This window comes from Protomyctophum bolini (genome assembly GCF_963924005.1).
Source record: "Protomyctophum bolini genome assembly, chromosome: 14".
Taxonomy (NCBI): Eukaryota; Metazoa; Chordata; class Actinopteri; order Myctophiformes; family Myctophidae; genus Protomyctophum; species Protomyctophum bolini.
The window spans coordinates 32,839,638-32,853,346 of NC_137875.1; the positions used below are offsets into that span (position 1 = coordinate 32,839,638).

Here is a 13,709-nt window from a genome sequence, read left to right on the forward strand (position 1 = left end):
AGCATAGGATATTGCTTAATTATATAGAATTCACACGGTAAAGACACCAAGAATGTGTATGTTAGACAACAGCAAGGTAGAGAGCAATGTAAGGATGGAATTATTTGGATTTAATTTAGTCAAAGGAGTTGATTCATTGACAGTTATCTGCCCAACCATTAGGCTTTTTATATCCAAAGGCACAGACTCACCGTGAACTGTGTTTAGTTACAGACCCTGGACTCCCTGGAATGAAAATAAGGATTATTTGAAGAGACATTTAAAAACAAATATATTTTATGGGGTGGATGGGGGGCTTTTTGCCTTTATTGATAGATTAACAGTAGTTTGACCGGAAAGGGGGAGAGAGATGGGAAGACATGCAGCAAAGGTTGTCGGGATCGGGACTCGAACCCGCGTCCTGCTGTCAGGCCTAGGTGCCCGGACCGCTTGCCCGGCCCAGGCCAAGGAGACACCTTTTTACACACTTTGGGCTGTATTTTGCCAGGTCTTATTACTTAACTTAAGACCTGGAGGCGTGGTCAATGCTCTTTGGACACTCAGAATAGCCAAATGGCATTGATCACGCCTCCAGGTTAAGTAATAAGACCTGGTACTTACAAAATACAGCCCTTTGACTTTTATTTACATATTTACTCATTTTTAAATAAAATATTTTATATTTTAGTCTAAAACGTACCGTCGTATCTAGTGTGTTCATGTCAGTTATTGATCAATATCTTTGCATCTCTCATTCATATAGCTCAATGCGGTAACACCACTGCACAACCCCCTACATCAGGTATTTCTTTTACATTTTTATCTCCATTAATATTTTAGTACTTGAAATTATTGTCAATTGTGTTATATTTATTCAACGTTAACCACAAAATGGCTTCAGCTGGTGATGACTGATGAGACTCCTTTCCCCCCCTCAGCACCGAACTGTGGAGGCTCCCTGTATGGCAATGGGACCTTCACCAGTCCAAACTACCCAAACCAATACTACGACAACGCTAACTGTATTTGGAAGCTAACTGCTGACTACAGAGAAATTGTCTCCCTGTCCTTCACCGACATTAAGTGAGGATCACTGTTTTCTTTAAGTTGATGATGACAATTCCAAAACAACTTTACATTGAACTATTGAACATATCACGACTAGACTCTGTTGCTCTCTGGTGATATAGGCTGTGTACTAGATATTCTTATAGATATTATTTTTTGCACCCAGTTTGGAGGCCAGCTGCTCTAACTGCAACTGCGACATGATTGACATCTATGATGGGCCGTCTGTCAACTCACCGTACCTGGGCAAAGTTTGTTACCCTCAAAACCGTACAGCCATCCAATCCTCCTCACGGTACATGACGGTGGTGTTCAGGACAGATGGCTCTGTGGCTGGCAGAGGGTTCAATGCTGAGTTCACAAGCATTTCTCAGCCTATCTCTAAAGGTACATCTTCATCTTGAATGTATGTTACTGTAGTTTACCAGGATATTTGCCCTGAACTGGATTCATTTCTACATGTGAAGGTCTTTGTATTTACTTAAAAAGTCAATCACGTGACAATATAATCACATTCACAACCCCGAGTTCGTTCACAGTTGAAATTCGCTGTTGCGTGTCTAATATGAATTAAAGAAACAAAAGCTAAGTAATCAACAACAAGAACTTGCACACACTTTGCATTGTCAGGTCGTGTGGACTGTTCTTCAGGAAACATGAACATTGTGATTGAGAGATCATATCTGAACTCTGTGGGCTATGATGGCTACAGCCTCTATTTGAACGACCAGTACTGCAGACCTAGAATCACCAGAACCCAAGTGGTGTTTGACTTCCCGTTAAACGCCTGTGGCACCGAGCTCAAGGTAAGTTACTACAACTGGGTTAATTTAACCCTGAGACTATACAAATGGAACCAAGTGGACCCATAAGGGTCTACAGTCTACACTACAAATGGATACATTAACACTGAGGCTTTACTGTGTGCGGGCGGTCTGTCACTGGCACCGCTCAACGCTCATCTATTGTAAATCCTTCATGATTATTTTCCAGATTGTTGACATACGGATTTATGCCATTTGGAGTTGTTTTGTTTTGTCCACCAACAGGTTGAAAATGGTGCCAAAATGGTGTACACCAACGCTGTCCGAGCCTACTCCTCCAGCTATGGTGAGATCACACGCCAGTCTTACTTCAGGTTGAATGTGGCCTGTGGGATGGAGCAGGACATGATGGTCCAGACCGTGTACAGAGTCCATGAGCCGGTCGATGGCAACTTTACAGGAACTGGCAGCTTCAATGGCAGCATGGCTTTCTACAGGAGCTTCAACTCTGGTGACCAGGTGCAAAACGTGTTTCTTTCCTTTCTAAATGTATTGGAAAGTCAGTGGCATTTTATTATTTTGTCATTATTATTTATTTATTTTGATTGACATGTGGCCACCAGTTGATATTAACCTGCAGGCCGCATTAAGTGAAGGTGTGGCCCCCAGGCCGCCAGTAGCCCATGTATGGGATAGGGGATACATACAAAAAGAATCTTCTCCCTGTGATGTGGCCCCCTCAGTGGTTGTGGCCCTAAGCGACCGCTTATATTGCTTATGCCTAGAACCGGCCCTGGCCTGCTGATCCGGGCCTTGAGGCTGTGGTACCGCGTGCTTATGGATGGATGTGGTCCTTGATAATCCTAAATGCTTTACTGACACAAACGGATCCTGGGCGGAGGGAAGCCGACATCCACTGATGCTCTGGGCGGTCCGCACAACCCTCTGTAGCACTGTATGTGGGTGAGGCCAGAGCAGTTCCCATCCTCTTGAGTTTTAATGAAGAAAAAAAAAATGATGTTTCGGTTTTCCACTTCTGTTCTCTCAGGTGACAGAGTTTCCATACAAGGTGGCTCTAAATCAGAATGTGTATGTCCAAGTGAATTTGACAAGCGGCAGTGACATTGGCCTGGTCATCTTCCCGTACACCTGTGTGGCCTCACCCTCGCCCCATGACTTCCAAAGCAGATCCTACGACCTTGTCCGTAATGGGTAAGATGGTGCAGTGATCAGAATGGTAACTGGAACACTTGCCTCTAAACACGCTCGCCCTCAATTACGCTCAGTGGTGCGATTCTTGTATTTGTTTTACAGAGAATTAAACTCAGATTAAATTAAGGTTAGGAATACGGTAAGGTTTAACCATTTAAGCATAGTTTACTGAGGTTACGTTTAGGAATATCATGCTGAGCAGTTCCGACCGGATGTACGTGTTTTCAGGCGAGCGTTCTAGTATTCATGAGGTTCAAAGATGCCGCTAATCTATCAATGCTAGTATGCTACAATGAAAGACCTGCATGTCTTCTGAAGACATTGCTATTGTAAGAGAGGACAATTGATTGCCTAAAAGACGTTGGTAAGCTGGTAAATAAATAAATTCAAACTTCGAATGTCATCGTATAACATTGGCTCTGTTTCTCCTTAAGATGTGCCAGGGACAGCTCCTACCATGACTTCACGGATGGTTCCTATAGCTTCGCCCGTTTCAGCTTCAAATCCTTCAAATTTCTGCGAGCCCATGAAATGGTGTATTTGCAGTGCAAAGTCCTCATCTGCCCAGCCTCTGACCAAAGTTCCCGCTGCCGTCGTGGTTGCCGCAGCCGCATGGCCCGAGACCTGACGCTAGACCATGACGGCCACACTATGGTCCTAGGTCCATTCCAGCTGAAAGGTCAGATACCGTTTGTACCTCGGAGCAGATAGTCAAAGTAATGGGTTACTATTAGGCACAATAAGGTGGTTTGTCGACATTACTAAGAATGATGTTTAATGTTTTCTTTCATCACCAGATACTGAGAAACAGGATGAATCGACGTCCAAGGAGATCAAGGCTTAAGCTGACTGTTCGCCGCTTCACCTCCCAATGTACGAATGAATGAACCATTGTAAAGCGCTTTGAGTAGGCACGTAGTGCATAGAAAAGCGCTATAAGAATGCAATTCATTATTATTATCAATGATGACCAGCTTAATCTTTTCTAATCATAAGTGCTCTTGCTATTCTTCTCATTGTGGCATTTCTGTTATCCTTTGTAACCTCTTATCAGCAACAAATAAATGCATCATCAAAAGACTCTGGTTTCAATGTAGAGTAGATGGCAAGAAGACGCATAGTAACTTTTCAATGAGTTTCAGTTGTAGAATGCCACATTTCGTTAGTAGGCGCTATGCGGTTGGTCTGCTCTCCCAAATCAGTTGGATGTTGCAAACCCATTTGGCAATAAGTCAAAATTGTGTTATTGTATTTTGTCACAATTCAATAAAATGGTAGTACATGTTTGTTTTGATAAATATTCTAGCTACAAATATTACCTCTGAATATAGTACATTAACATGGGCAATAGTAGGCTGAATTTTTTGATTTATACTCCAGTGAATGTTAGTTTGAAAATCTATTATTTTTATGAGCTTCAGAATCTTTCAGTGAATGGATCTCTTGCTTTCAGCTAATTTATATAGAGCAGAACAAATACTGGACTGATGTATCATTATGTAATCTGAGTATTTAACAAAGTTCCGAAATATAGTACAAAGCAGTGATACTCAACCTCAGGCCCGCGGACCACATCAGGCCCGCGGGACCATTATGACTGGCCCACCAATGAAAATCTAAAAAAAAGAAGAAAAATAAATCTGGAAAATGAAATAAAAATAAATAAATCTGAATGAAGTTATCTTTAATTACATTATTATAAGTAATACTATTAGAGTTGTACTATTACTCGAACGAAAATAAAAGCTTGGGGGGGGGGGGGGAGGAGATGCAATGCAAATGAAAGACATATACTGTGTATCCCTATTCCCTGACATAATTTTATAGCTAAACGGACAGAATTCTATTTTATTTGAATGATGAAACCCAGCTGCCATTAATAGTTGGAAATGGAAATGGAAATTGCGGAAATGGAAATTGCGGAAATTGCAGAAATGGTGGAAATGGAAATTGCGGAAATGCGGAAATGGAAATTGCGGAAATGGTAATTGCGGAAATTGCGGAAATGGAAACTGAGGAAATTGCGGAAATGGTAATTGCGGAAAATTGCTCTTCACTTATAGCTATCTATTTTCAGGTAGATTGTTTTATTTTACTCAGTCAGCCATATCACTACTCATTTTTTTTTATGAAAAAGGTCATAGCTGGGTAATCTATTTTCAGGCAAATTGTGTTTATTGTATTTTATTTTACTCAGCCATAACAATTTATTTTCTGTTAACCAACTTGCTGGCTGGCAGGCAGGCAGACAGCTACTCATAGACAGGCAGACAGACAGCTACTCATGGAGAATTGGACAGGCAGGCAGTCAGACAGCTACTCATAGACAGGCAGACAGACAGCTACTCATGGAGAATTGGACAGGCAGGCAGACAGCTACTCATGGACAATTGGACAGGCAGGAAGGCAGACAGCTACTCATAGACAGACAGACAGCTACTCATGGACAATTGGACAGGCAGGAAGGCAGACAGCTACTCATAGACAGACAGACAGCTACTCATGGACAATTGGACAGGCAGGAAGGCAGACAGCTACTCATAGACAATTGGGCAGGCAGGCAGACAGCTACTCATAGACAGACAGACAGCTACTCATGGACAGGCAGGAAGGCAGACAGCTACTCATAGACAGGCAGACAGACAGCTACTCATGGACAATTAGGCAGGCAGGCAGACAGCTACTCATAGACAGGCAGACAGACAGCTACTCATGGACAATTAGGCAGGCAGGCAGACAGCTACTCAGACAGGCAGACAGACAGCTACTCATGGACAGAGAGACAAATAACTACTCATGGACAGACAGACAGGCAGGCAGGCAGGCAAAGAGCTACTCATGTTATGTTATTATAGCAATTGAAAGAGAGAAGTTATCAAGTATCATTAATGTCGTAATTTTATCTACTGGCCCCTGGCCCCTTGCCATTTTTGTAATGTGGTCCACAGGTCAATCTATTTGAGTATCCCTGGTACAAAGCATGGACAAAAAAGGAGGAAAGAGACATCTTGAAGACAAGGAGCTGATCAGTTAGAAAACACTTTACTTATAAATTAGTTCATATTAATTCATCTCACAAAATGATTTGTCATCATGAGGAGTCATCGCCAAAAAACCCGCTTAAAACGTCATTGTTCAAGCACCTACAACACACACCGACACAATGTAAGGCCATCGCGATTGCCCATACTGGATACCTATATACTGTATATATATATATATATCACTTTTTTTTAAAGAATATACAATAATTGGCCAAACATTTGAAAATACATTTTGGACCCTGGAAATATATTATCAATATATTTTTATAGATTGGCCCCCTCAACATTTATTTTCTCTCATACATTATATATGTGAGACATACATTATTGGCCAATTTTTGTATATTTTGAATTGAAATATATTAATTTCCATTTGGTATGGGTGGACCCTCTTGTATATCACTACTAAGCATGGGTAACGAAGGATCCGTTGGTCCTAGAAACAGTAACTATGTTTTCCACACACACGTTGCTAAGCAACAGACGTGACAGCATCCGACATAATGAACACACCTCGCTATGGCAGCAATCTGTGCCTCAACACATTCCATTGAACATCTATCCCATCACTCAGAATACAATACTCAGTAAATATTCAGAATAAAAAGCATTGAGATCCATACCATACACATGGAGGCATCTCAAGGCAGGTTATCACAAAAGGCTAACACATGGCATCACTGGTGCTACTTGGCAATTCTGAACAAAACAGTGTTCACAGGAGACACAAAAAAACACGGCGACACTGCTCTAAAAGTGGAGCTAATGAATATCAAAGTGACCCGTTACAACATCAAAAGGTCAGAACTTGACACAGTATTTAAAAGGCAATGCTTTCTTTTCAATAAAACCCCTTCAGCAAAATGGGAGTCAAGTTGCTTTGGTGCTGCTAATTGAAGGGCACTAGGTGGAGGACCTTCACAAACAATATAAATTCACAAAAAAACAATTCCATGTGCCGGTACCTTTAGAAGACCAACCCAGAGTAACATTTCTAAATGGGTGCCAAAGTAAAAGTCAGCTGGAATTAAAGTTTCTTAGCAGCATTCATGGAGTAGAATTTTGGAGCTGTCACAGCTACAACTGGAAACTATAATAGCCGTTTTATGTCTCTGTACCAATCTAATTACAGCAGGGAGGAGATATCACAATACCACCCATATTTATATATAATCCTTCCTAGCTAGGACACAAGAGCAGGTGAACATGTCAGGCACTGAAAAGAAAGATTAGTAATGCACCAAGCACTCTGAAATGATTTAGGTAAGGCTCTATTACTCAAGGAATGCTCATAATTAAAACTGTTAAGACATATACTGCAACTACATCCCTTTTTCATACACTTGTATGGGCACTTTAAACTGTGCAAACTAAAACCTTCATGGTGACATTTTCCACAATTCTCCCCGCCTCTGAATCAAAGTGAGTACACGCATCTAAAAGGCTAGGCTACATCAAGGCCGGTATAATAAAGTTATGAAGCAATAAATAAAATCAATGTGAAATGTGTTAAATAAAACCAAGCACTGTTCCATTATGGTCCTTTAAATAGTTTACATATCCAGTCTCTACTTATGCTGCCCCCGAGCGAAGTGACAGGAAAAATCATACTTGTTCTTGCACTTGTGGCCGCAGATGTTGCACTGGAAAGGGTTCTCATAGCCATGACAGCCCATGTGGATGGTGCAGAGGATGTTATCAGGGAAGTAGATGTCACAGTGCAGGCAGTGGAGCAAAATCTGGGGGTCATGGTGTGGCACAGGCAGACCTGGGGCTGGGGTGCTGGGCTGGCTGTTGGTGATACTGGGAGTACTGGTGCGACCGCTGTGCTCGCTACAGGGTCCTCCCTCGGGGCTGTAGCTACTGTGGGGAGGGGGCCTTGGCTCTGAGGTGATGGGGGAAGAAGAGGGCGCGTGGGCCACGCCGGACGAGACGACCACGGGGGCTGTGGCTGGATGAGGCAGCTGGATGAGGAATGGCTTCTCATCAACTATAGACTCGGCTCCAGGAGATATAGGTCTGGGCTGGGTGGGGGCCTGCACGTCAGAGGGGAGACTTGCCAATTGGCCGGCCAAAGTAGACAGCTGGTTCAGCGGGTTTTCCATGACTAGATCGTGATGGTGATGGTGTTCTTCCCGGGAGCTCCCGTCCTCGGCCGTGGTGCCCTGGTCTTCGTACGCTGCCTGGCGCAGGTGGGGCAGCTCGTGAGAGAAGTCGTTGATGTTGTCGGCTTTATGCACCACCATGGACGGGGGACTGAAGTTGATGAGGAGCCTGCGGCCGTAGCCCAGCGAGCTAGCCTTCTTCTGCAGGACGCTCAGCATCTTCTTATGGGAGAGCGAGCGAGCACCCTTCATGGGCAGCAGCTTGTGTCGCCGCCGGCGGTGGTGTGACAGGTTGCTGCGGTCGCTGCAGCGGAAGGAACACAGCTCACACTTGTAAGGCTTCTCGCCCGTATGCGAACGCATGTGGGCCTCCAGGTGGCGCTCATAGGCAGAGGCAAAGGGACATAGGTGACAGCGGTGGGGTTTCTCTCCTATAGAGGAACACAAACATTTACAGGGACAGTTATGTCAGTGGGCAAAATCTTATTGGACAGACGCGAGTCAAAAATAAGAAATATGCATTTGCTTTCAGAAAGAGGACACACGGCATCGTTGCATCATGTTCAACCTCACCTGTATGAATGCGGATGTGCTCAATGAGACGTGCTGTGCCTCTGGTGGCATAGTTACAGTAGCGACACTTGAGCTTTCCATCATAAGTCCTCTCAAAACCGTCCACCAGAATCCCTGAGCTGTCCTCCAGGGACATGTCCACAGAGGGGTGATCCAGACCATTCTGACTGCAATCTGTTTATAGAAACAATGGCCAGACATTGATCATCATCTGGTGACAGATTGATGCCAAGTAGGAGAGTAAAAATATGCACCATGCTTTTAAATGGGTATGCATGTAAGCAAGAGATGCAGTCATGTCATATTCTCTAAAGTCTAAATCGCTGGATACATTATTTTATTTAATAAGTAATTTATGTTATCATTTATGCAAAGGTGGAAAGTCTTCAAATCAGGGCAGTCGGGATTCAATAATAATAATCAGAATGAATCCAAATACGGTAAGTAATTTTCACGTGTAATTGATATTTTTACTTTCTACACAATATGTTCACAATTTAACAATCTGAATGAGTTTTATTCATAGTGCAATATAGCCACAGAATCAGCAGTGAAATGGTAACTGCTTGCTTTAAAAGTGTTCTATTACTTTGTCAAGAAATTAACTAAAACCTGGAATCATGATAAATTATTTGTGACAACAACCGCTGTCAACTCAACACTGCGATTTTGGTGCCTCGCAAAGTGCTATTCCATATACTGTTACAGGTGTACTTACTGAAGGCGATAATATGACCTGATGTGGTTAAAAACGCTCAAAGCAGCCAACTGAGTAGCAGTTTACCTGCTGGCAACCCGCCTGCCTCTTTAACGCCACTCACAGAACCTGAGATCATGTTCACATGTTGAGTTTGCTGGCTGAGATACTCCTGGAAATCCTTGACGAAGTCCAACGTGTCTGGCTTTTCTTCGCCCATTGAAAGAGTGTCAGTTGCGGGGGCCAACACTGAAATGGCAATTCAACATGAGTTAAAGTGGCATCTTTATTCTGAAACCAAATAAAAGGTAAATTACATTTGGCAACAGCATCTCTAAAACTGACAACAAAATACCAGACATGTAAATAAATCACTGTTCTGTAACTGTTTGATCAGAGATAGGACAAGCTGCATGGTTCCAACTTCCAACTCGAGTTAAATGAACACTCATAGATTTTTGCACTGTATGTACCACTCACCCTTTCAAAATAACCAGGACTTTCTCCGTAAATTTCGCCTGGGCGGCCGTGGTGTACAGCTCGATACCCAGACAAGATGATCCACGACAGGCAGCGAGCAAAACAGCCCGATCCGTTGTTTAGTTGGTCGTTACACAGTGATCCCCATCATTATGTTGTTGACTTGTTGTTACCAACGCTACGTTAGCAACTCGGCTAACGTTAGCTTATGTTAGACTCAAGCGCTACATCCTTCCAACTTAATCAACGGTGTCTCGTCCCTCGCCCGCAAATTCATTGTTTACGTTGGCCGTAGAAAATCAAGAACACATCGAAGCGTGCTGTTAGGTTATTTGGGGGGTCTTTCGTTGGATCACATCGCTATCAGAAAACAATGAGGCTGTTGAAGGGGTGGAAGTTGCACACAGCGTGTCCACCCGCGAAAATAGTCCCGCAAAAGGTGAAACAACAACCGCGAAAGAAGGTTCCGCTAAGAAACAGAAAAAGCATGTAAGACGCACTCGCTGAGTGCATTTGATTCTTTCTATTTTTAAGGTACCGGTAGTCCCATAAATCTATCAACACAATCGTTATTAGATGTTGTCTTGTGCCACGCACATTTAATTGGTTGAGTTACATCAAGATGGCAGGCCACAAGTGTATTAGATATGGGCATACATTTTGTACAAACATTCTAACACACCAACACACCAAATATAACTAGGCCTACTGACTGTCAACAACACCATCTGTACAGAAGTCAAGAAGTAGATGCTAAAGGTAGGCAACCTGTTTAGATGTGATGATTCTCGGTTTGTCATTGTTTGTGCTACTATGCGGCCCAAAAGGGCAAATTAACCATTGGCTGTGTTGAACAAAACATGGCCTGTTGTTATGTTGGACTTATAATGGTCCAGATTCCAGACCATGTAGCCTACAGTCTACTGCCCATGGACCAGTTAACAGTAGCCTAAGATTTAGACTCTCGTAGATGTATTTATCGATTCTGACATCATGACAGAATCGATAAATACATCTACGAGAGTCTAAATCTTAGGCTAAGTCAACAGCAACTTAACAGGCACCCCCATGCAGGTTCAATGGCTTTATGAGTAGTAAGTAAGTAAGTAAGTAAATTTTATTTATAGAGCACTTTTCAAAACAAAGTTACAAAGTGCTGTACAGTAAAAACAACAATATAAACAATCAAGTTAAAACAGGCACAAAGGAGCAAACACAACAAAGAGTAAGAGCAGAAACATAACTTGACAACAGTGATAGTCAAACTAAAAGTAAACGTTTACAAGATAAAATGTAACCTAAATAAATTAGTTTTTAACTTGGACTTGAAACCTTCAACAGCTGACTCTGCAGCAAGTTGTGTGACCTGGTACAAAAAAACCCGTTTATTTTCTTTCTAATTGGATTGGAAATCGGTGGCATTTACTTATTTTGTAAATAAAGCTTTTATTGGGTTTCACAAACCCTTTCTAAATAACACAACAGATCTGACAGATTTCGGACCCCCTCCAAAACTAGACGGTGCACCTCAAGGGGGTTATCCTTCTAATAGTATACAAACTGCTACAATTCAAAATAGTGCTGGCCGACATCCAGGACGAGTGCATCATTGGATTGGATCTACTTGAATGATGGAGAGCCGTTGTATCCGGAAGACCCGGTATGGGCTGAGACAATCCCTTCAGCGTCGCAGTGACAAGAGAGTCAATGTCGGCATCCCACCTCAGGCACAGCATACACACTTATTCATGACAGCAGCCAGACACACACTTACACAAGCCCAGCCAGCTGCGCAGTGTGATGGCAGTCAACGGGGGGTTTGAACAGCTGGGTTCGACACCACAGACAATCAGTCAGCTTCCAGCATAGATACTGTCATTACAGGGTCCCTCAGAAAAGAGACCTGTGCAGTGTACAGCCACTGGGGAGCGGTTTCAGCAGAGCAACGAGGGCCTCTCGCTGGCGCCTCAAAGCTATCAACCTACTGGAAGAGCCCCTTGACATCTTTGCTGCCCATGACGAGGAATGTACCTGATCATCCACACTGGTCCATCACAGAATTAAACACCAGCTCCCTACTCACCTTACACATAAAGAGCAGACATTACAGTGGGAGCTCACAACGTTGTTACAAACACAACGCGTTGTTGTGTGCTTGTATAATGGGGATTTTTTTGCAGAATTTGGGACGATATGGTTCATCTGATTAATGGGAGAACCAGTCAAACGTTTCGATTTTGCACTTCTGTTCTCTCAGGTGACACAATGACACAGTTTCCTACAATGAGTATGTTACATGTCCACTCCAGGCCGGGGGAATCTCAGCAGCAGTGACACCAGCTTGGTCCTCCTGTACACCTGTATGGACTTACCCGTGCTCCGTGACTTCCAAAAGATTCTACGACCATAATGGGTAAGCTGGTGCCTTGATGATAATCAATCACAAAGTTATATAAAAGTTTAAAGTTAATAGTTCATGCGTGTCTTCTGGTGACATTGCTACAGTAAAAGTGTGCACGCTGATTCACCAAAAGACAAGTTGGAAGATACAGGGCCATTCTCATCCAGGTGGCTGATATAGTCAGTGGATATTTATAAAATCTGGGAATAAATGTCTTACCAAGAATGTTTTCACCAATGTGTTTGTAAAGGTGTCTACTAACATATCCCACGTTGGTTTATATTCAACCACCCTAGGGGAATTTTTGACACCTGCTGAAAGTTGGGGTACCATACAACCATTATAAGGCAAAATGTTCCACATTTCATTATGCCTTAAGTAGCATGTGATGTGACTAGGGGGTTTTCATCATTCTGAATCCATCCAAGCATTAGTTTTGCACGAAAAACAGTCCTTGGGCTAAAAATGGCCAAGCCGTCATCACAAATGTGATGAAGTCAGCACATTTGGGCATATTTGGGCAAGTGGCTATGGCCAAACTAGGGGGTCTATGGCCAAACTAGAGGTCAAACTAGGGTTTTTTCATGATTCGGAATCCATTCCAAGCATTAGTTTTGCACGAAAAACACTCCTTGGGCCGTCATCACAAATGTGTTGAGGTCAGCACATTTGGGCACATTAGGGCATGTTTGAGCAAGTGTCTATGGTCGTTTTTAGCCCAAGGAGTGTTTTTCATGCAAAACTAATGCTTGGAATGGATTCAGAATGATGAAAACCACCGCTATTTAAAGCATAATGAAATTTAGAACATTTCGCCATATATTGGCTGTTAATGGTACCCCAACTTTCATCAGCTGTCAAATATTCCCCTAGGGTGGTTGAATATAAACCAATGTGAGATATGTTAGTAGACACCTTTACAAAAACATTGGTGAAGAAGATTCTTGGTAAGAAATGTATTCCCAGATTATATTGATGATATTCCCTGAATAATAGCAGAAAACGGCCCATGTCATCTTCTATGCTATGATGTTATGTGTATAGCCTATACATTTGATTCATGCTATTTCTCTGTTGCTATTGTATTTGCGTCAAAAGTAGCTAAATGGCTAATATATATATATATTTGTACTCAAACTTTACTTCTGGCTGAAGAAGGAGTAAATTTATACTTTGGGTCAAGTCTTTTAATTCACATTTAAAAGACTTGACCCTATGGGTCCATTTGTACACTGAGTTCTCTGTCAGTACTTGCTATTGTGGCTGCTCTTCAATATAGAGGTTTTGAACTCTGCCATATACTGTAGCATGAGATAGGCATTTACGATGATTTTAGGCATGTCCTAGATTTATCAGGAGGGGAGAATGTGGAACCCTGACAATAAA

General features: G+C 42.6%; 1 protein-coding gene across 3 annotated transcripts; it reads right to left on the reverse strand.

Annotated features, from left to right (window-relative positions):
- Nucleotides 1-6,045: 6,045 nt before the first annotated feature.
- On the reverse strand, nucleotides 6,046-10,328 carry ikzf5 (IKAROS family zinc finger 5). Of its 3 annotated transcripts, XM_080781561.1 has the most exons (4): nucleotides 9,923-10,328; nucleotides 9,530-9,691; nucleotides 8,746-8,919; nucleotides 6,046-8,603 (listed from the first exon to the last, which is right to left on the reverse strand). In XM_080781561.1, the coding sequence occupies exons 2-4, from the start codon at nucleotides 9,660-9,662 to the stop codon at nucleotides 7,636-7,638; spliced, it is 1,275 nt and encodes a 424-aa protein (XP_080637687.1). In that variant the 5' UTR covers nucleotides 9,663-9,691; nucleotides 9,923-10,328; the 3' UTR covers nucleotides 6,046-7,635. The 3 variants fall into 3 exon arrangements, with proteins under 3 accessions (XP_080637687.1, XP_080637689.1, XP_080637688.1); XM_080781563.1 differs by lacking the exon at nucleotides 9,923-10,328 and having other exon boundaries at nucleotides 8,746-8,956; nucleotides 9,530-9,661; XM_080781562.1 differs by lacking the exon at nucleotides 9,923-10,328 and having other exon boundaries at nucleotides 9,464-9,589.
- Nucleotides 10,329-13,709: the final 3,381 nt, after the last annotated feature.